Below are 24,497 nucleotides of genomic sequence, written 5' to 3' on the forward strand. Positions count from 1 at the left end.
CTTATACATTTATCACAACACCTCTCTAAATTTAGATCTGTTTCTTGAAATCTATTTTAGTATACAGTATACTCCTAGACAATATAGGAAAAAAGAAAGTTAATCCAGCTTCTCAAAATTCTGGTGAATGGCAAGAGATAATCAGAATGCACTGGAAAGACAGTATGGTTGAAGTCAACTTGGGTACTTATAGTATAACCTTGTCCTGTACTTCAAGAAAGCCATACCAACTGTTGCAAAGCTTCCTTCTTTATAGTTATGTTTATCTATTTAAATAGCACTTTTGTTTGCTTCCACAGCAACCAATCTCCTGCAGCTTATATATAATTATTAAAGTAAATGAGCAGCTGCTACTTAAGGAAAGCAAATGCTTATATTTGTAATGTGTATTTTATTGTTCTTAAATGATAATCTATAGAGAATAAAGAGTCTCAAGACAATCATTCATTTGAAACATCCTTAAAAAGTATTTGTGTTCATTTAAGTATTTAGTTACTTATTCATTTATTTATTTTGCTGTCCATCTCACATTTTTATGTCCTGTCACTGATAGTACATGATTTTGCAAACCATTTTAGCAACAGACATTTAATTCTACTTAAATAATTTTGAATGGAAAATTATTATAGTTTCTGTTCTTTTCAATAACAACATATACATTTTTCTATTATATATTTGAAGATTCTTTTTTTTTACCTTGGAGAACTTGGATTTGTTTGGTGGACTCTTCAGCTTGCAATCGATATGCTTTTCTCTCATCTTCCAACAGAGCTGTAGTAGGTATTATGAAAATACTCAATATACCATTTTATTATAACTTCCATTATGAAATTATTATGACTTTCACTATCACTTTTACAGTATATATTAGGCATTAGTTTTTAAACAGATTACTTAGTTTAGTATGTCATTACAATTTTGTCATAATCAATGTAAGTACATTACCATATATAAGTTATTACCGTGCTAGTTAATAAACTTTGTCTAAAATTGTTTAAAATATCATGCACTTTTTAATACATTCATGATATCATTGTACTTTGAAGAAAAAACTGACTACAAGGAAAAAGACTGATTCCATTTTAATTGCTTAAGCTAAACATTTATTGAAAACTTAAACCAAAAGGTACTACTATACATTCTGAATTAAGTTCTTCTGAGTTCTTATTCCCAATTAAGTGCTGATAAAATAGCAGCCTTTCCCCACTTGGCTAAAAGTATGGTATAATCATATACTAGATTAAAAAGGAACAGATCACAGACTTAAATGCCCTCTTCAATCACTGTATTGGGGTACAATGTTTTCCTGGGAATTCTCCAGCTCAAAGGACTCTTCATCTCACCTTGCAATTCAAAGCATTTTTGTTTACTGGTCCTAGCTAGCTCTTGGGCTTCAATCAGTTCATGGTGCAGTTGCTGAATTTCCTGTTTAGTCTCAGTTTCTGATTGTGCGCCCTGTAATTCATCTGCTAAAAGAACATTTTTTCTTTAAAGCATTATTTTTGTCTGTAGCTTAATTTCTATTACTTTGTGAAGTAATAGGAATCTGATAAAATTAGTCAACTATACATTATGAATTAGGGAAAGGTTAGGAGACAAATAAGACAAGTATCTATATACCCAAGCCATGCAAGATGTTGTAAAATATAAATTGACAGGAACAGGTTGCTAATTCTAACCTTATCAGTCTTAAGATTTTAAATACAGTTTTTCATACATATATTTAAAAATAATTCTAGTATCGCTGATATTTTATTTCAGATTTTTTTCAGAGTTTATTATTCAAGAATGAAACACTGGTTTATTGTTTTTAAACAATAAAAAAAGACTATGGACTGAAAGTTATCACTTTTGACACAGCAATCGTCATTTATGAGAGGTGAGAATAGTGACACTTACTGTCCTAAGGACTCAATATATTAAAGAAAATAATGCTTCATGTGCAAAATTAAAATTAGAGGATAAGGCGGACTGAAATTAATTTGTTTCTGTATTGGATTCTACCTACATTTCATATATAGATAAAGTACCAGTTTGTGATTTAGCAAATCATCAAAAGCAAATCACAGAGAACAAAAATAAATTTTCAATCCATGTTTCCAACGAATATTAATTCCAATATTAAATTATTTGCTATTTGAAATACATTAAATATTAAGAAAATAACGATTTACCTTTTAAGAGAGCAACTTTAGCGATAGGTTCATTTAATTCATGATCATCCATCTGAGCATCTAAAAAAGTGAAATTATTTTAGAATTTGAAGTAATACTTTTAAATCAATTAGAAACTCAGCACAGGACAAAAAATAAATTAAGAAGTTGTTTTAAATTATTTTTTTATTAAATTTTGTTTTTTTTTAAAAAAAATGTCATTACAATTTGTCACTGTAATCCAAGTTCACTGAAAGATATGCCACAACCATACCTGTAGTGTCGTCGCTGCTTTTCTCTTTGATTGGGCTCAAAGTATCTGAAAGTTCAGCTTCTTTAGCTTTTGCCTGATTTTCTGTAAAATATAAACACTAGTTCCATTCAAATAAATGTATAACTATATGGATACTGTACTTTCAGCATAAATTCTAACATGGATTAAATTCCTCTTCGAACTGGGTTAAATGTTTTCAGAACATACATTTAATATTAAACACACCCATGCAGGATGAAGTTGGTTCATTCGTTGCTTAACCTTGTGTCTGAAATTTGTACTTTGGCGAACTGAAATCCACTGAGAAATTTGTTGTTTTATTTACTAGTACTGAGTATAAATCAAGAAAGCAGGACAAAGGAAAGGGATTTTAAAACAGTGTCTATATTGTAACCTTGAAAAGAAAAGAGCTACAATTATGAATAAATGCTGCTTTGTAACACTTAAGTGGATGAAGTAACAATAAGTTGATACATTACATATAATGTTACAGACAACACAGCAATTTAAAATGAAATGCTTTAAAAAGACACTGATAGGAAATCTATTCTTTGTCCATTAGTATCTTAGTAAACTATTAACTATATCCCTTGATTCATCTACAAGTTTTCATATTTGTATAATGAGCTTTAAGGTTTAAAGAAGCCATTACAATTGACCAAAATTGACATCAGTAAAGAGAAAGGAAGTTTGATTAGGAAAATATTAAATGTTCCATAATGCTGTTCAGCAAACTCATTTTTTTCTTATAATAAATTCTATCACAAAAGCTTCACATCAATTATATGAAATATTGAAACAACAAGACAAAATCAAGCAGCAGTGAAGTGCCTACTAACATATTATACATGTGTCTACTAACTCCAGCAGTGTGCTGCAGCTGCCAAAAAAGCCAACACAGTTCTAGGCTGCATAAACAGAGGGATAGAAGAAGATCATGTGAAGTGTTAATACCACTTTCTAATGCCTTAGTAAGGCCACACTTAGAATACTGCATATGATTTTGGTCGCCACAATGTAAAAAAGATGTGGAGACTCTAGAAAGAGTACAGAGAAGGGCAACAAAGATGATTAGCAATAGCAGTTAGACTTATATACCGCTTCATAGGGCTTTCAGCCCTCTCTAAGCGGTTTACAGAGTCAGCATATTGCCCCCAACAACAATCCGGGTCCTCATTTTACCCACCTCGGAAGGATGGAAGGCTGAGTCAACCTTGAGCCGGTGAGATTTGAACAGCCGAACTGCAGAACTGCAGTCAGCTGAAGTAGCCTGCAGTGCTGCGTTTAACCACTGCGCCACCTCGGCTCATCTAGGCGACTGGAGGCTAAAACATATGAAGAATGGTTGCAGGAACTGAGTACGTCTAGTTTAATGAAAGGAAGGACTAGGGGTGACATGATAGCAGTGTTCCAATATCTCAGGGGTTGCCACAAAGAAGAGGGAGTCAAATTATTCTCCAAAGCAACCGAGGGTAGAACGAGCAGCAACGGGTGGAAACTAATCAAGGAGAGCAGCAACCTAGAACTAAGGAGAAATTTCCTGACAGTTAGAACAGTTAATCAGTGGAACAATTTGCCTCCAGAAGTTGTAAATATTCTAACACTGGATGTTTTTAAGAAGAGATTAGATAACCATTTCTCTGAAGTGGTGTAGGGTTTCCTGCCTAAGCAGGGGCTTGGACTAGAAGACCTCTAAGGTCCCATCCAACTCTGTTATTCTAATTCTATTCATTTCTATTCATCTATTCTATATTAAATACAAAGCATTCAAAATCAAACTTCACTACAGTACTTTTGCAGATAATTATTTTGACAAGATCTGGCAAAATATGGTAATTTGCAAATATGAAGATACTTTCACTGAATGAGTCCTGCAGTCATACAGAAAAAAAATCTTTTCATGATTAAAGAAGATTAATGACCATACTCACAAAACCAACTACCAGTATTTAAAATATTTAGCTGTGAATAATGTGAAATACTGCTTCTCTTGTATTGAGCATATGAATTCTTTTAAACAATCCTTAGAGTTCATTTAAATCCAAGTATTTTCTAATTTCTAAGTAGCCCTTTTAAAACTCTGAATAGCTTGTACTAGGTTCTGGAAAATACCATGCAATGCTAACTGTTGTAGGCTCATAAAATTTTCTCTTGGTTTCTTTACTTCTGGGATTAATTGGATAATTACTACAGAGAATTTTTAATTATGACAGTATAATTGTTTAAATTCTTCCTTTGCACTTGCTTGAATACCTTTCAAATATTAACCTGTCTTCCCTTTATATTTTAATAGTTTTTGTAAAGGCCCAATATGCAACATTACTATTTCTCATTTATCTGATGTTTTAAATTGCTTTTACTCTTTATTTTGTTTTTTTCAAATTGTACTTATTTATTTGTTTGGGGACTATAAACTACCTTGGGATTTTTTGCACAATAAATTGCAATTAAAATATGGGTAGGACCTACTACTCTTAAATTCTGTTATTATATGAAATTATTTTACTGCAAATAAGTTCAAAATAACCAAAAATGTTCCTTGCTTGCCCATGAATTTGAAAATACTAATTTAAATGTGTTACATGTAGTTGGGCAAATGATACTTCCTTATATGGAAATAAAAGGAACAACTGGTCTTTCAGTATACACTCATGATGAGTCATTCAAGTCAAACGCATGAAAAAGAACGAATCACACAACTCTATTTAATTTTTGTCCACATTTTCAAAATCCCTTTCCAATCTTAATTTACAGGATTTACAATCCTGATTACATAATTTTTTTGTAGCCCGCAATATACACACCTAATAAATATGCTAATTGTTTAAATTATCTGAATTCTGCATTGTTAACAGAGTACAGATTTAGGATTCAACTTTCAAAATCTTGAGCTTGATTCTAGATCTCAGTTACAACTCACAAAATATTTTATAGGAAGTTCAAGTCTATACAAGCTCAAATAAAGAGTCAAGAATGAACCCAAACATTTAATAAATGCTAGCACACTATACCTTGCTAAATCATTTCAATGTGATACCTATTGTGATCTATTGGTATCCTCCAGATTTTGGATAGAGAAATTTCTCATCACTGATAATTTTCAATTCCTTTTTCAGAAAGAGATCTGGCATCTAATGTATTTATATTTAAAAATAACTTTTGCCTACTAGTCTAAAAGCAATTTCTTTTAAATTTCATATATTTATTAGTTATAAATATAATAAATCATCGATGTAATTTAATATCTATCAAGAATTATGTTCATAATATATAGTACTTTATACTTTATAATATTATTCTTTCTAGTTAGACTTATAAAATAAAGGATACGATAAAAAATTAATAATTACATGACTGAATTATTTTCAAAGTAGAATATACTACATATTAATGCAAAATAATTCAACATTCTACAAGATAATACTAGCATACAAGCATTAAATTACACTTGTATTTATTGTCTGCATTCTTTTCCAAATATGGCATGCTCCCTGCACTTTGCAAAAAACAGGAGAGCAGATGCAGGCAGGATCTGAACTGGGATTTTCTAGAATTGAAAGGCAATAAATCTGACAAAATCAAAAGCAAAAAATGGAATATTTAATTGATAACAAGCTAATATGCAATTACTGATATTTACTGAACAGAAAATCTAAACATGAGAACATTATGTAATTCACTGCAATCTGTAATAGGCAAGTGTTTTAAACTAGATTAATTCCATATTGCAAACATTAAATTAAAAAAAAATATAACCCAAAGCAAAAAAAAGTCAAACTTTTCTTTATTCAAATCCTCTAAAGCTCACATTTTAAAATATATTTTATTTGGAAGCCCTTTAAGATTAGGTGATAAATAGCTAAATATTTTGTCTATCATAATTCTTCAAATATGTCTCCCTGACATAAAATAAATGTCCAATGTCTAGGTCTGAAGATAAAATACATATTTCAAAACACAAATATTGTTATAAGTCTGACCTTTCAGTATCTTTGTTTCATCCGTTCTGGAAATATGTCCTTCGTCCATGAGCTTGTCTGCTGAACAAAATAGGGATTACTATCGAAGCTCAAATTCTTTGTACGTGTCTCTAATCTACATTCCATGCCCAAATTTAAACAGGGCAGTATTACCTCATACTTCCCTGCACAAGAATTAACAGACTTTTCCAGTTGAATAAAAGTATTATGTACTCCTTAGTAAAATATTAATACACTGAACTGAAGCGCAAAAATATAGATTCATTATATTGGAAGAAGACATCTAGGTCACCAAATACTAGTTCAAAGAATTAAAGAATCTCTAACAGACATCCGTCAGAATCCTGCAACATATGATAGAGGATTACTAGCCCAACATTCTGTTTCCATCATACCACACCATTGTAAAGACCCATGAAAAACTCTTAAGAATGAAACATAAAAGGACCTTTTCATTTGTAGAATTCTGTATCTGGCTTAAAAGCATACTGTCTGTAATAATAAAAGTAATTTAGAGCTATCAGGACTAATAGACACTGATAGCATTCTAATCCATGATTCATTTGCTGATATTTTATCAAAAGGGACTAAAGCAACACATCTAAACTTTTTAATAAATTTCAGAACAGAAGAGTTTAAGCTATTGTATCAAAGATAACTCATACAGAAAGAAAATACTTGTTAATAATTTTTCCACAATTTCTATGGAGTCTCCCATCCCCATGAAATGGTCATGCATGTACACTAATAAATTTCACCTATGGAATTTTATCTAAAGATTTTAGATGTTAGTACAAAAATATGGTATTATTCAACATGTGAACATACGTCACATTTCTTTATTAGAAGTACTAATTAACTGATAGTCGATTCTTAACACTAAGAATACAGAAGTAAAGATTAAATAATTTTGAAGAGGCAGAGATGTAAGCGGTAGTACAATTCCCACTTACAGTTCCTTCATAGACAGATATCTATTTTTCTTTGTCACTGATATTATATTCCTATAAAGTTGGAATATATAGCATTCCAGCTACTGTCTGATATATAGCTGAAGGGAGAGATATATTTATGTCTTTTTCTAATTATCTGTAATAATGATTCCTAAAAAGGCTTTTAGATGGAACCTTTAAGACAATTAGGGAAAAATGTCAGAGTTTGGTAGCTTTCTTTTTTATTTACACAATCAGGAAAGCACTATACAAAAGTAGACAGAAAAGTCAGATCAAGAGACAAAAGAAGTATCAGTGGAGAGAAAAAAGACAGAAAGTAAATCAGAAAAGAACAAGACATAAACCATTTGTAGCATAAAACAATGGGGCTGGGGAAAAATACACATTTTGTAGTATGTTGAAGGCACAACAAGCAAAAAAAGAAAATGATAAAGTGTGAGAAGTTCTGGAAATAATTCTGAAGACTTACAAATACTAATGTCCATTGTCAAATTAAATAAAATCAGACCACCAAATAACTGAAATATAGCAAAATTTCCAAATAAATTTGCTCAGCAAAACAAATTCATTTATTCAAGTCAAAGTCTATTGAAGATTAATTAAATATAATTGTAAGATGCAAATGCAGGAAAGATTTTAAATTTTAGTAGGCATTAAGCAATGGATGGCATAAATGCCAATGCTTTTGCACAAAACTTCTTTTAAACCGTTCTGTAAGTTTTCTTCTCCCTTGCCTTCTGAAACGTGTGGTCCTGTTCATTTTACAGTGACAACTGCAATGGTCTGTGGAGCATATGTAGCAGGACTGAGGGATGGATTCAATGAATACAGATGACCACTCAAAGAGCCATAATTACAAAAAAGATAGTTCAAAGAATTAAATATGAATAGGGGGGAAAAAGAATAAAACCACAGAAATCAGTAATCAGCCCAGAATGGACTGTGAATAATGTAATTGGTGGTATTCAGCTCTAGAACTTTTTCAACAATGGTCTATACAAACGTAGATGTGATGCTCAAACTCATATGTGATGTACAAAGACTATGAAAATACACTCAAACTAAACAAAACTATTTCAAGGTTTATGATAAACAGACTAAGAAAGAACAGGGTATATTTCAATGTGTAAGTCTAGTTACTGAAATAAATGGTGGTCAAAATTGATACTTATGCTCAATCATAAAGAATCTGAATATATTACTTTATGACTCGGTACAACAATTCTTCCAATGACAATCCTAAGGGGTTTTCTTTTAAATTTTGGAACAGTGTATTACCATTTCAAGAATAGGCCATCAAGGACCTCTGATATATAGCAGAACCACGAGTAGTGAATGTGTAATATGCCTTTCCTGAATATAAGTGCAACTATGATTGAAAAATGTCCCCATATGCTTCTCAACTGTGTTCTTAGATGTATAAAATTATGTCATTCTTACTACAGCAAAGGTTCATGGTTCCTAAAGATTAGAAACTGGTTTTAATTTTTTTTTTTAAAAATGTATCATCACAGAGACCTAAATTTCTGGGAGGCAAAAAGAGAAACCACAATTACTAGTTTAACTAGCTAGCTAATTTTTTCTTCCACAAATTTATTTTAATTGTCTTTTTATAATTATTTATTTGTAATCACATTATCTCATTATCTGGCAGCATCTAGAAATTAGGGCTATGCAGAATATTCCAAAGAGGTACATTGTAGGGTGCACCAGTATAATCCCAAACTGTGAAATCAGTCAAGTCTTTTGGAAAGCCCAAATAATTGCTTTGAAGGGGTCCCCCATTCTATTGGAGCTCTTAGCCTTTAAAGCTGGGGTGCTTAAATCTGGCATGTGGAGCCAGCATGGAAATTTCAAAGAACTGACCCACAGTGCCTCTGCCAGCCGCAGGGAGGGGTGTTTTCGGCTTCCACAGCGAGCCCTCCCCTGCGCCTCATTTTGGCCAGCAAAGTGCTGCATCCATCCAGTGTCTCCCTCTCCCCCATTACAATACTGATCGGCCCTCGAAAAAATGGGGTTTGACACCCCTGCTTTAAAGGGAAACCACTGTGCATGCACATACAGGTAGCCCTAGACTTATATTTCACTTACCATTTGAATTTACGCCCCTGAAAAAAAATGACATGACCATTTTTCACACTTACTGCCATTGCAGCATTCCCATGGTCACATGATCAAAATTTGGATGGTTTGCAACTGGTTCATATTTATGATGGTTATAGTTTCCTGAGGTCATGTGATCACCTTTTCCAACCTTCTGACAAGAAAGTCAATGGGGAAACCAGATTCACTGGGGCAACGTTCACTTAACAACTCTCTCAATTAGCAATAGAAATTTCAGGCTCAATTATGGTTGTAAGTCAAGGACTACCTGTATTGTACACCTGCAAGCAGTTAAGATAGCTGCTAGATCTTTTAGAACACTTGTGCTCTGCTATAATATTTTGAAAGGAGATGCTTTGTTTGTGCTAACACACTTTATGAAACACCTCTTTTAAATATTTTATCTGATTCCAATGGAATCTTTTCAGGATTCTGTGATGGTACAGGATCTTGCTTCTCTAAATCTACCACTAAAATCTCTTCAAATGACTGGAAGTGTTCCATAATTTTGCTATTGTACATACCTCCACTTCTAAGAAATGAACATTTCGTATCTTTAGTTTGCACTAATGCATTTGCTTACTTAGGTAAATTCTTAGGACTATAAGGAAAGTATTATAAATTGTAATCTTCTCTATTTTCCTTCATCTGGTTTTGCTTAATGTAGAGTAACTAAAATATATTAAATGTATATAATAATTATAATTACATATGTAGGTTAATAACAGACACTTTTTAAATTCTGTTTTCTTTACACTTTGGTTCATGTAATATTAAAACATATCATCAACATTATCATCAACAATAATTGCTTGATGTAAGAGGTTTCACTATTGCTAATCTATAATGATAGATTTGATAAATACCACTTTCCCTCCCCATTTTTTGCTTCTAATTATTTCCCATACATATGATGAATCTGGCTTGCAACTTTTTTTCTTGTTCTTTAATGCTAACTACTGGTTCTGACAGTTATTCCTATGCCAAAAAACATCAAGGGATTTAATCCTTCTAAGTTTAGAAAAGTGAACCGTGAGTTAAATATATAAATTAGGGCCATGTATTTCCAAAGAATAATCAGCTTGTGCTGAATGTTTTGGTGTATGTAGTAGCTATCCTAAATATACAAGTGGTATTAAGATTTTAATTAATAGAAATTATAAGCAGATTCAACAGCCAGTTTAATATAGTGGTTAATGCATCAGGCTAGAAACCTGGAGATCATGAGTTCTAGTCTTGCCTTGGGTACAAAGGCAAATAGAGGACTTTAAGCTACTTTCTCTCAGCTCTTGGAAGGAGGTAAACCATTTCTGAAAAACCTTGCCAAGAAAATTGCAGGGATTTCTCCAGGCAGTCCCCAATAATCAGACAGGATTAGACAGAAGAAATAAAAAGATTCAATATTAGATTGTGGGATTTAGCATTACTGAATGTATAATGTCAAACTAAAAGTTTGCCAGAACAAATCCCTAATGTTTTCAAGATTTGTTTATCAAATAACGATTTATTCCTTCTTTAATCTATATCAGTATTATTGTGTGAAAGTTGGGAAAAAATAAAGTTCTCACATGCCTTATTGCCTATCACAAGTATTCAATAGTTATTAATATTGCATATTATAGTTGCTCACCTTTAAACGTGTGAAATAATATATTCTGTTAATTAAAGGGACCTGAGATTTTTAAACCGATGTAATGAATTTTTTTTTAAAGTTTGTCATTGCTTGTTTCCTCAACAAAATTATCACTATTCCCATTCTATATAGGACAGGCTTTTTAGTGAATGTGATGAATGCTGTGTACTCACTCTGACACTCTATGAACTGATGAATAAAAGTGCAGTCCCCTCCACTCTTTGAAAGAAAGTGCTCTAGTAAAGAAAGAAAAACCTTTAGGTTATATCTCCATCTTTGAGGGCTCAAATCAAAACATACAAGCCTCAGATATGAAGTAAGGGGAAAGGGATGCCTCAAAAAGGCACAAACAAAAATACTTCTGCAGTAAGTACAAGTGATATACCGTGTATCAAATAAATGAAAGATCTGCAATATGTTTATATGATCAGAATGCATAAGCTTTATAATTTAACAAATGAATTTAATAAATGTCTGTACTGAATATTTGTTCAATGAAACAAATGTCTGTACTGGACAACTGTTCAATGAAATCAGAAAAACAGGGCACCTATTTCTGCAATAAATCTTAATTTGTTTATTTTTCTCCTCTTTTGAAGCTTTATTATAAGCATGGTCATTTCACATACTGACAGCAAAAATTAGCAGAGATAAAGAAAATAAACAGAATTTTTAAAAATCCTCAAATATTAAAAAAAAATATTTAAAAGGGAACTATAAACTTACTTTACCCTTCCTTTCCATTATCCCTAGCCACTAATCATTACATAAGTATTTGTCTTTTTCTTGAAGAATTAAAGCTGGTTGTTTATATTTTTTAAATGATTTCATCTATTATTTTTAATTCATCCCTTAACACCGTTTTTTTCCTTAAAATTATATTTCAAATGTCTGAACTTCCTTTGCTATGTGATGTATTTTAGGTAACAGAGATATTCCTTCTTGAATTTGATTACGAATATATGCTGTACCATTATTGCATAAACTCCAATGTTGATCTCCCATTCTTATATTGTAAACAGAGTTTCACTTTTCTAATGTTGTGTCAAATTGGATGCTATTTTTGTTAGCATGCGATTTAGCAGATTGCTCTCTGAAATTATACCTAATAAAAGATTTGTGGCTTCATTTCAAATTTTATTTTAAAAAATTTCTGAACATTTCAGTGTATTCTAATACTTCTGGTTGTGGCTTTTTTTTTAACATAACCACCACATGTAGTAGAAGAATGTTCCTTTTTATTGAGGTATGTCCAGCATTTATTATTGTATGGTTTACTCATCTTGTTTATCATCTCCAACTGTGGGTTGGAGTACATCTTATTGTTTTTTTCCCATAACCCTTCCCATTGTTCTGCTGTAATTGCATCTTTGAAGTTTTGCATCCATTTAATCATAGAGCTTCTAATTTGTTCTGTGTCTGCATCATATTTCAATAACAATTTATAGATGTGTCTCAACAGATTATCTTATTTCTGTAAAAGCATTTTAACGTTAACTTTCTTAAAGTGCTTCCGTCTTTCTTGAGATGACTTTTTATTGTTCTATTAACTTCTAAATAAATTCTAAACTTCTTTAACCAAGTTTTATTAATCAATTCCTGCCATGTTTTTAAACTGTTTTCTGAATTTGGTTATGTGTTCTGGCATATATGATTGCTATTGTAATTATCCTTGAAATAAAAAGCAATTGATAGTGATATTAATGGTAAAATTGCCAGCTTTATCCTTATTCTCAGAAGGTTCCAAATTTTTAGCAGATTTTCCCTGACAATAAGTTCCTTCCACTTTTTTTGTCTTTTTTTCTTTGTACTGTAAACATGTCTGTGAAATTCTTTTCTCCTCCTAAAATTGGTATTGTGCTATTAGGAGATTGTATCCATTATCTTAACAATGTAAAATGTTCATGGTCAAGGAATATCTGTAAATTTTTTCTTCATTATATTATTGCAATATACTTTCTTGGAGCAACAATAAATCATTCATTCTCCATTTGAAAGGCATTTTTTCTCCTTGAAACCATGCATTGAATTTGGCTTGATCCACATATCATTGCGTGGAACAAACTTCACTTCCTCAACTGTGCAAAAACTTTGAGGTTTGGTATTTGGACCTTTTGTTATCCCTGATTAAGTAATGTCTAAATCATTTTCATAATACTGTAGTTGATATTAATTAATCAGATTTCCTTTTATAAATGAAATTAGTCATGGCTGATACTTAAGAAGTTTTTGATACTTCAGATTGATCTTTAATATAATTAACTAATGTTTTTATTGGTCATATCTCTAATCCATTGCTTTTTTAAAATTGTGAAATACATTTGGTCAAAAAGAGGGTGACTTTTCAAGTACTAACGTACCACTGACTATTCTCTCTTATTCAAATCCAAATATTTGTCCTTTTGATCCATTTGATACCTATGTAATTATATTACACATTTTAACAGTCTATCCATAATAAATATGATCAGGCACATATTTTTCATTTACAGAAATAAATCTTTACATTTCGGTTTGTCTCACTTTCTCAAGTTTCTAATTTCAACTGTAAATCATCGTATTCTGCATACATTACAGTTAGTTGTGTTCATTGATATATGTTCATGTAAACAGCCAGTTTGGTATAGTGGTTAAAGGCACTAGAAAGTAACAAGGGAACTGTGAATTCTAGTTCTGTCTTAATCTGTAAACAGTTGAATGCCTTTGAATAGTCACTTTCTCTCAGCCCTAGGAAGAAGACAATGGTAAACTACTTCTGAAATATTGCCAAGAAAATGCAGAAACTTGTTGATGTACTGACTCTGTCAAATTACATTATACATGTTTGTGGTTTCCCCGCAAATATTGGGTTTTTTTGCAAATAATTACTATAATGCAGAGTCCTAATTCTGAGGCTAAAGGCTGGCCTCTTTTCTTGTAATAGAAACAAGTAGTGAGGTTTTAGTAAAATAAATACAAGGCCTAATAACAGGTGGTGATGAGGAAGGGATAGAACAGAGAATAGAGTGCCTGGAGCAGAATCCAAAGGAAATCCTCTAAGATTACCATTTTAGAGGATTGTTAATCCTTGTTAATATTATATAACAGAACCAAAATACTGGGTGTTCTGAGGCAACAACAGACCACCATGTGGTCACCTCTTTAAAAAAAAATATAAGGCTGAAAGTTTGGCATCTGTAACTCCTACAGAAGAAGATGGGATTGGCAGTTGGGGCGGTGTTCTAAAAATAATTAAGATCCCATTTGTGCTGTTACTTGTAACCTCTATAAGATCCAAGGTGATGAAAATGAAAAGAATGTGATAAACATCAAAAGATTTTAATAAGAAAACTGGGCATATCAGAGGAAGAGAAAAAAAATTAAGGCAGAAGATATTTTGATGAATCTCACAGCGAGAACAGCAACATGCAAGTAAAGTACTGAGAAAAGTTATGAACAATGAAAGGGCAGTAGATAAAGGGATGCCAACAGAATATAACCAAAAGAATAGCAGAAATTGCCTAATAATACTTAATGAGAAAGTGAATAATAATTTGTCAAGTTTTGAATGGAGTAAAATAGTCTGAGAAATGTCAGTTGTGAAAGTTCCTTTTACTCAGCAAAACAAGTAAATATATCTGTTAATAAACAAGTAAGGATGTAAAAATATTTCAGTATGAAAGCAAATAGTAAATCCTACTGATTTTAAATATATTTTACTTTAGAAATTAAATGGACTGTCAAACTGCAAAAATGTTCCAAAATTGTATTTGTGTGCTGTTATTGGTTATCTCCATAGTTAATCTCTTACATTTTTGCTTTTTGAACAATCAAGAAACTATGTAAAATAACTATCAAAAAGAAAACTAATGAATAGAAGCCACTATTACTTAATTTTTAGTAACATTTATCTCGCTTTGGTTGGTCTGGACATAAAAGGATCCAGATTTCAGACAGTAATTGACAGAATTGTACTCTTCCATTTTTATTATAATATTTATTTAGCAGTTTTCATGCATGTTCCAATTATTTTTCCCTAAATAAGCATAATATTATACATTTTGTTTGTATTGTCTTATTTATTCCCTTCCCTGTTTATTGTGAGCCGCCCGGAGTCCTTCGGGAGCGGCATACAAAACCAATAAACCTAACCAATAAACCTAAACCTACATTTATAACAAATTACCAATTCTGGCTAAAATGAACTCAGATAAGACTTTTAAACTGAATGCAGATATTGTTTTAATCAAGCCTTTTAATAAGTAAGTAGAAGGAAGAGAGAAGATTCATTTTAGCTAAGATTAAAAGTTATACAATACCAAAACCTAGAGGAAGTGTAAAGAACCTCAATTCTGCCACCTTCGTTCTTTTATAACCATATTATCACCACAGCTGACTATAAATAAGTCTTGCTGCATTAGGTATGGAAGCATGGCAATAATGTTATGCAGAAAGCCCAGATATCTGAAAGCTTCAATGGAATTTGGTAAGAGTAATTTTTTTAGCAGAAATTAAAAAAACAAATGGCAAATAAAACATCTACTTTAATCCAGAAAAACAATATAGATAGAAGTTAAAAAGCTAAAAAAGGTCTGATGATTTTATTAACAATATAACAATATACATTCCCCACAATTGCAATGCAGTATTAACAGCCAAATAAAAGATAATATCTCATACACTTGTGTCTAGGAGGAAGTCCAAGTGAATTCAGCAAGATTTATTTCTAAATATGACAACCTCACTATAACACACTCTTTAATATAGATACAAAATTCTGCTATTAAATTTTTTCTCTGCTGGCATTTGAAAGATGCAGGATTAGTCCCAAAGCAGAATATTTGGACAGTATTTTAAAATATTTTAAAATATAATAAAAATGTCCATGCTTAATATTTTAATCTTTAAAATATAGTATTTGCATTTATTTTTATATAGAACAAAGCTGGTTCATAATCTAAAATGCACAGACCACTGTAAGAAGAAAACCATTGAGAATACCCTACCTTTTTCTGTGCTTCCATTAATTTTAGGAACGAAGTCATCAACTTGTATGCCTAGAATTAACAAATTGTATTAATTCTAATTATTCAGAATATATTTACTAGCACACTTATGCCTTTCTACATGGATGAATTAGTGTTGAAAATTTAGCTTTCTTCTGGTGGTTCTTAAACTGTTTGACTTAATTGTCACTTTTCCTGATCTCAAATAATGTCATTATCCCCACAAAAAAAAAACACAGTTGCGGCCAAGGTTCCTAGCTGTATCCAAAAATATTCTATTCTTATTTAATATATTTTGTGACGTTTCATGAGCTAACACTAAGAAAAATTAGAAGCAGAGCCCTCTAATGTTTATTTATCAATGCTCCAGAAATGAAGCTATAAAGAACCAGAATATTTTTAAAATATTCCCACTGCTCAAGAGTTATAACACTATGTTATTATTCTATAAAAATTGATTAAGCAAAGTACTTTAAGGTCATACCTACCTAAGCTGTTGTGTTCTTTAAGAGCTTTCTCCTGAAGATGTTCTAACCGGACTGAAAACAGAATTCCAAAATATATATATATTTCACAATTAAAGAAAAAAATGTAACATCAATATATTAGGACTACTGGACTTACCTTGTAAAGCAGTTAGCCGTTCATTGGTAAAGTCATTATCTGCTTGCAAAGCCTCTATTTTTGCTTGAAGTTCTTGCTCTCTTTCTTCCATCTCTTCAATTTTATGTTGCAATTCCTTTTTTTCAGCCTGTCCTTTTTGCTGGATTTCTTCTTGTCTACCTTCAGCTACCTATTCAAAGCAAGAGAAAGCAATCACCTCTTAATAAAAGCTTTTATGAAACCACTTAATACTGTTTTCATTGTCTAGTAGCTAAAAACAAAATTGAAATGGTGGTTCTATAAAGTATATACTGCTATACCATGAAACAATACCCTTCTTGCTTTATTTTAATCAAACATAAATACCCTCTTTCATGTCTCAGGAGACTTCCATGTGACACTGTCAATATTCCCCCAATCTCTAAATAATTTTGAAACCAATTGTGCATCCTCATCATTGCAGTGTCAGAACATAGGCAAGTTACACAATAAGTCAATGTGTCTGGCCTCTTTCCAGATGACCAATAGGAAAGTATTTAAAAAATCATTCATTTAATTCCCTCATCCAAGCTTCTAATTCCAAGAGCAAACACAAATATACAACAAAAGAAAAACAAAGAAAAGAATCATCTTCTATATACCAGTTTTTCAGAGTATAAGACACACCAGAGTATAAGATGCACCTTAGTTTTTGGGAAGGAAAAGGGGGGGGGGAATATTCTGCCTACCAGATATTCATCTGGCTAGTCCTTAGCCTGGTCAGCTTCAGCACACAGCACATTAGTTCGCTCGCTGGTTTTGAGGTTGGGGATGATGGGGTCTGTGCTTCTAAGCAGCAATTAGAAAAGCAGGCAAAGCACAGAAGACCACTTAGCTCGTATTTGGGTTGAAAAACAGCTCCAAAAGCACAGTTGATCCTCCAGTGACTAAAGCAGACAAAGCGGGGAAGGAGCAAGAGAAGGCAGCAGCTGTTTCAGATAGCCATTTTGGGCACCGTGCATCGAACATTTGGAGGCTGAAAACGCAATGTGCGGAGCTCAAAAACACAAGCCATTGTTGGTGGCAATCTCTGCAGCCAGGAAGAGGATGCACGGAGGCCGAAATATAGGGGCCAATGGGTGAGCGGGGCTATATTCGGAGTATAAGATACACCCAAATTTTCAGTCTCTTTTAGGAGGGGGAAAAGTGTATCTTATACGCCAAAAAATATGGTATATAGAAATAGGTGGGTGGGTGGGTGTGCGCGCGCACGCGCATTCCATCATAACTCTGGAACACCTCAAGCAATTTCAACAAAACTTGGTACACAGATAACTTACTCTCTGGAAAAAAATACCTAACACTTCTCAGGGTGATAAGATACAACATGTTGTGCCTTAAAATGTCTTTTACTGTATTGCCGTAAAATGGCTTCTACTGTATAGTGCAGTGGAGTTGCCATGGTAATGGCTTCACAGTACTCCATAAAAGGGCTTCCTCAGGTAAGGGGGGAAATCCAACATTAGAAATTATGTTTCATCTGGATATTTTCCTCCTATAAATAAATACCCGGGCAACACCTGGTTATCAGCTAGTATACTATAAAAAGAATATAAATAATTTGCTAGCCATATTCTCATAATACATTCTGTGTTATAAAAAAAATCTGAGCAATTGATAGAAAAGTTAGCTGCAGAGTTGATAAGGAACTTAAGCTTCATCTGTTGCATTTAAATACCCCATGTTAATTATGTAGTTATCAGCATAGCAGTTTTATAAGGAAACTCCATTGCCACATGGATTTTAACTATAGCTGCAAATTACATGAGTAGCTGCAGACATATGAAAGATGTAGTGTTAGCAGACAGACATCAGAAACAGAATGGACATGGGGAGGAAGACACTATCTAGAAATGACAAGAATCCTCTATTATACTGCATACAAAAAAATGAGGTATCCAGGACACATTCAGTCCAAAAGAAACAAGTTTTGCATAATGTTGCATTGTCAAAGAAATGCGTAAGTGGAACTTTTTCTCCTTTTATTTGGGTTATTGTGTGCACAATAATAGTTGCCAGACTTGCAGTCAATAAATTAAGGTGCAACTGCATTTTAAAATGGCAGATGGCATGTATTTGTCTGCTTATAGAAAATGGAAATAATATTCTGAGTTATATCTATAAAGGTGATCTGTGAAGTTGTTCAGTCATCATTTCTCTTGAAGGATCAGTGAATGAAATGCTATTTCAGATGAACTCAGAGAACACAATTTACCATTATATCTGGCACTTTAGTTACTGAAAAAAGAAATACCTCTTCTTCTTTTTTTACCATTTCTGACATTTTACTGAGCTACAAATACATTTGTTCAACTGCTCAGCATACTTCTCTAGAACTGATTCTGCCCACTTAACTGCTTTCACTTGAGCTAGGCTCAGAATTGTTTTGAATGTGCTTTTTACTAAGAAGTAACCTTAATTTTATTCTTCTTTGTCTGTGAGGAGGCTGATGTCGATTGATACTTGCCTAAAAATTTTTACACCTTTGAAACCCTCAAACTGCCTAGCACAAAGGAATTAATGGTAATAACATCAATGTCTGGAAGTATATAAAGCACTGGCATTAGAACAAGGAACAGTGATGATGAGGAAAAACTATTATAGAGAAGATTATATTACTTTTTTTATCCACAGCTTTTGGGATCTAATTTTAAACTTCACATATGAGTTGGAGATGGTGATATTTGGTAGTTTTGTCTCTCTTTCCCACTTTCAATATCTTGCTTAGAAGTGATTTGTGGAAGCTGACAAGATTCCTCCACCATTTGCAGAGGGTATGCTCAAGCAATTATCTTTACAGCTTTTATTTTCTGCATAACGCTATTCATTTCTGGCAGATACTACTTTAAATCTCAGTAATAAAGAAATCTTCTTTTAAAGACTATAACTTAATAATTCTTAATAAATAATAAATAATAATTAATAAAACTTAATAATTCAAGTCACTAAACTTAGAAAGAACATTATATCTTTAGCCAAGGGCCATATTCATGGTATGCGTTCATTGATTAATTGTTATAGCATAATAAATAAAAAGTGTTAATCTACCTTTAGTTTGTCAGCAAGATCTTTGATTTCATTTACAGCTCCGTTGTATTTGTTAGCTAATTCCCGCAATTCTTCCTGAGTCCGTTCATTCATTTCTTTCAAGTGAGTACATTCATCTTCCGTGTTGCTTAAACTTCTCTGCAAGCAGAAAGAAACACCACTTAAAACAGAAAAGTTATTTTATGAACTAACTTTTGTAATCAAAGCAAGTTATATAATAATTACCCTAATTTTCCAACAAATGCATAGGGCATCACTTAAAATATTCTTCTGCCAAGTATACCATCCAAAATTGATGGTAATAATTAATGTATATCTGTAATATCTTAATTTTTATAGAACATATATGAATAAAATTACAACCTTTGTTTATTAAAGTAGAAGCTAGGAATAACTGGCTAAGTACTAATGATGAAAGTCATCACTGAATTACAACTTTAAAGTTATTTAAAAAGTTACATCAGGAACAGAAACATTTAAAGATTAATATCCAAGATCGATGGCATTGCCTATCTGCTTTTCTTTTGTGGTTTCATTAGCTTCAAGAATAATTTCAAGCTTCATTAATTAGTTGTGCTAGTTTTAAATCACTACTGGCCAATCTTAGGTACCTCATTCTCAGATTTAAAGGCAGTGCTACAAGAAGCATTGCCTAATTTTACATCTTCGAGACACACATTGATTGAGAAAGTATACTTGTTACATTGGTATAATTTTAGACTTCCTTCTAAAACATTAAAAACACTTAATACTATATTTATAATGAACTTGAACAGTGAATTTAGATAACAAGTAGTTATGGATAACAGAACAAATTATGTGTTTCAGTAAATGACTTCAAAATCATTAAGACATTAAGAAATCTTATTATACCATGTATTTACAGTTATTAAATATCTATGTGACAGAACAAAGAGAAGCAATGTCATACTACTAGTATAAGATCTCCCAGCATACAACCATAAACAGAGTTGATTATGAATAATAATTGGAGGCTGGGTAAGATTTTGCAGAGTCTATGATGAAGAAAAGAGACTAAAATCATCTAAGGAGTTTGCAGAAGTGAGTGGTATTACATACAGAGAGAAGGAGGGGGAAAATGGCTAGCAAGTAAAAATTAAATTAGGTAGTCCTGAGTTGCTGAAAAAAGATGCAGGGTACAGACTGATTCAGCATCACTGAAGAGAGATTATAATAGAAATACTATAACTATGCAAGAAGAGCAAAGCAGCATGCAATCTGTTTACCCAGCAAAGATATCTACAGGGTGGAAAAGAACTGAAAGCAAAAAATACCAAAGTTGGACTAACTAGAATAACAGTTAAGCTTCAACTGAAAACTTTAGGATATTTAGTACCATAAATATGCTGTAGTTAGTACAGCAAGGCAAGCTGTAATACTATTGCAGACAAATAGATAATCTCAAAATAGTATAGTAGTATAGTATAGTATATAGGCCATAAAGCAATATACTATATTTGTTATTTGAAGAAGTGGGAGTGGAGAACTGAAACTCTTATCTTTTACACAGGACCTAATTATTGCTTGCATAATTATCTGACGGAAACAATCTTGCAGAGACTTTCTAGTTTTGATGTGCTCCCTCCCCCACCCCCCTAAACCCCCAACTTATTCACTGGAAGGTCTTAACATGCTGTATTCTGATAGGATCAATCCTAAGAACTAACAGCAATCCCCTGCCTAGGAAAGATTAAATACATACAAATAAATGGAGGATTTGAATATATGTACCTAAATAGAAAAACAATTAAAATCAGAGACTATATAAGCCCAACATATGGACCCAATATTTTCTGGGAACACTAACACTAACACCAACAATTGAATGGAAAATCTTATGATAAAAAAATCTGCAGAGCATCCTAGAATTCTCAGCACAAACACAAATCAAACAAATTGTTATAAAAAGTAAACACACTAAAGATTTACTTGCATGATCTCAACACCGTATTTATATTTTTAAAATCAGGCAAAATGGAATTAGTAAATACCTCTACTTCTGAGAGTTTTCTGACCACTTCAATTTTTTCCTGAAGGACCCGCCTCAGGGATTCTTTGGCAGTTGTCTCATAATTATGCTTGTCTTCTTGTAATGCTATAAGTTCCTTTCGTAAACTATCTTCTGTTTGATTCTGAAATATAACATGGCAGAGATTTTAAGCCCATAATTCTTATATAACCCCATATATTTGTTTATATCTCAATGTTATAAAATATATTTGTTTATATTCTTAATGTTATAAAATATATGATTCTTTTTGGAACTTCATTTAAAAGCTTTGTCCAAGAAGTAAATCTTTAAATTTCCAGTATTTGCCACTTCGTGATTTCGGAGTTATCAATCACCCCAATATGTCAGTTCATTCAACTGACTTCAACAACAAATCATTTTTTTCTTATTAAAAAATCCTGTGAAATCAGAGTCTCAGGCTGCATAAGGATATACACATAAAACTGACTTCACTTTGAACATGCTTAAATGTCAGCAATTAATGTTAAGAATACACTATTTGTTCCTGCTCATTTCAAATACATAATTTTAAATCTCCTAGAGGTGATTACTCTAGGAGGTTTAAATGAGTAAATGAGTAAATGAGATGGGCAATGTATAAATTTGACAGACAATTAAATACTTCTTAAATTTGATTAAGGAAAATATCAACACAGATTTAACTGCTATTAATGCTAACATAGATTTCAATGAACTTAAATTTGAATACAGAGTAACATTAGTTGTAATTTTGAATTATAACTGAATTATAATTAACCCTAATTCATTTGCATTAATTAAATGCTAATTAAGTTTAAAATTAACCATAATTAAAGTGTATTTTCATTTTCCTTAATTTTAAAGTGAAAAGGTTATAATTAACTAGTAAAAAAGAATGAAAAAGATGTATATATTCCCAGTGTCTCAACAATGTTAAATCTGCACTAGTCCATAATGTTTTTCTAAAACTCAGAATCAAAACAAAAAAATTAACAATGTTACAGGATTCTATGTGATAATTGTATCTCTCTGTGCCCTTGTTTTCCATTCTATGAGAGTTGGAAGTTAATAATCTAATAAAAACCAAAACACCCACCGATTCCCGGGATATACGGCCTCATAGATAAATTAACAGTTCCAATCAGATATTGTTTCTATTACAATTATATGACTGATCTGATATATGGGGTGTTTTTAACTGATTTTCTCTTATTTGTTTATAGTAAAAAGTGCTTATTCCTTTGGGTTTTTTTTGGGGGGGGGAGGGTTCTGATGCCTAAGTCTAAATATTATTTCAAATATAAGTTGTAGAAAGGGAGAATTCCATTTGAATTAATGATTAAATCATCAGTGCATTATTTGGTGATCTTATTATGGCTTAAAATTTTAAAACTGCTATAATATAAACCCCTCCATTTTTCTTTACATGCAAATGTTAAAGTAGTATTTTAAACAATCAGAAAGTATTGAACTGTGTACGTCTGATCTCAACTTTCTATTTTATGTAGAAGAATTTCAATTTTTGTATTGTGGTGCTTACAAATTAGTGTAGTCTTTTGAATTTGCAATATTGCTGCAGAAATGTGACTTAAAGCATGGTTATTCTCCACCCAAGTCCTAAAACTAAAGATAACTCAATTTAAAAAGAACATTAGACTTGTTCATTTATGAGGTAAATGATCCAAAATACATATTTGTATATATGAAAAGTATCTGAATCTTTAGCATTACAGTTGATTTGAAGGGGAAATTTCCAAAAAGGGAAAAGAAGGGTGTGGGAAGTCTAGGGAGAGGGTAAGAGAGTTGGTTGAAGTCCTGGATGAGAAGTATTACCTCAATATGATTGGAAATGATTTGGCTATAGCTAGAATTGTGTAAGGGTGGAGTGGTTTAATCTCATTTTAATTATGTGTTGTATATGTGGAACCTTAACTTCTTTGGAGACCTTTAATAAAGCTGATTTCTATTCTATTATGTTCTATTACAACATAACTTAAAGTGGCTTACAATTAAAACAACAGAGTAAAAACAAAATACTGAAACAGCAACAGGATCTTTAAGCTCAACTTATTTTGAATACTTCTGTTAGTATGGCAAGATGGTGGCTGGAAATGATGATACTCACAAGTTTAGATGGATTAAAAATGATTAAAACTAACTTCTAAACAGTTAATTGTGGAAACATGTATTAAGGAATATGACACATTTTTATTGATAAACCTCCAGAGATTCTGTGTTACTCAATAACAATTGCTAAAGGGAAAACAGCATAATGTGGGAATATTTCATTCCTTGTATGTAAACTTTTCAGAAGCACTTACGTAGCCGCTGTGGGAAAAGGGAACAGATAGGTCTTTGGACTAAATTAGCAAGGGTCTTCTTGTATTTGCCACTAAACAAATAATAAATATTTTCATATTAGTAAGCTCCCAAATGCTAGATGTTTTAACTGATTATGGAACCTACTTTTGAACAAGCTTGTAGCTGGTTTCCCATAACCTCTAACCTTGATAGAAGTCTATCTTCATCTATCAAAGCCTGTTAAAAAAGAAATTCAAACAATCAATACTAGTAATATCATAGAAACAATATTAACAATAGAAGTTCACATAATATCCCCACAATGTTTAAATTAATAAGCAGCGCTTTGTGATTTTGATAAATAAGCAAGTGTGGTATTTAGTTAATGAAAAGAGGAAGGGAAATGGAGAGAAT

At 31.9% G+C, this 24,497-nt stretch overlaps 1 protein-coding gene across 21 annotated transcripts in view; it reads right to left on the minus strand.

Annotated features, from left to right (window-relative positions):
* SLMAP (sarcolemma associated protein) overlaps positions 1–24,497 on the minus strand; it is an 83,776-nt gene that overhangs the window by 12,298 nt on the left and 46,981 nt on the right. For 2 of the 21 annotated variants that reach the window (XM_087709011.1, XM_087709013.1), the window contains exons 8-19: positions 24,249–24,320; positions 21,784–21,924; positions 19,772–19,909; positions 16,706–16,874; positions 16,570–16,620; positions 16,082–16,132; positions 11,270–11,332; positions 6,408–6,464; positions 2,428–2,508; positions 2,175–2,234; positions 1,344–1,466; positions 697–771 (exon numbers count right to left, since the gene is read on the minus strand). In XM_087709011.1, the coding sequence (XP_087565137.1) occupies positions 697–771; positions 1,344–1,466; positions 2,175–2,234; positions 2,428–2,508; positions 6,408–6,464; positions 11,270–11,332; positions 16,082–16,132; positions 16,570–16,620; positions 16,706–16,874; positions 19,772–19,909; positions 21,784–21,924; positions 24,249–24,320 (1,081 nt within the window). Of the gene's footprint in view, positions 1–696; positions 772–1,343; positions 1,470–2,174; positions 2,235–2,427; positions 2,509–6,407; positions 6,468–11,269; positions 11,333–16,081; positions 16,133–16,569; positions 16,621–16,705; positions 16,875–19,771; positions 19,910–21,783; positions 21,925–24,248; positions 24,321–24,497 lie in introns of all 21 variants that reach the window. The other 19 variants (XM_087709008.1, XM_087709012.1, XM_087709006.1 and 16 more) reach the window with 15 other exon arrangements.

The sequence above is a fragment of the Thamnophis sirtalis genome, unplaced genomic scaffold, assembly GCF_051295495.1.
Source record: "Thamnophis sirtalis isolate CommonGarterSnake01/CBP01778 unplaced genomic scaffold, rThaSir2_p1.2 scaffold_3, whole genome shotgun sequence".
Classification (NCBI taxonomy): Eukaryota; Metazoa; Chordata; class Lepidosauria; order Squamata; family Natricidae; genus Thamnophis; species Thamnophis sirtalis.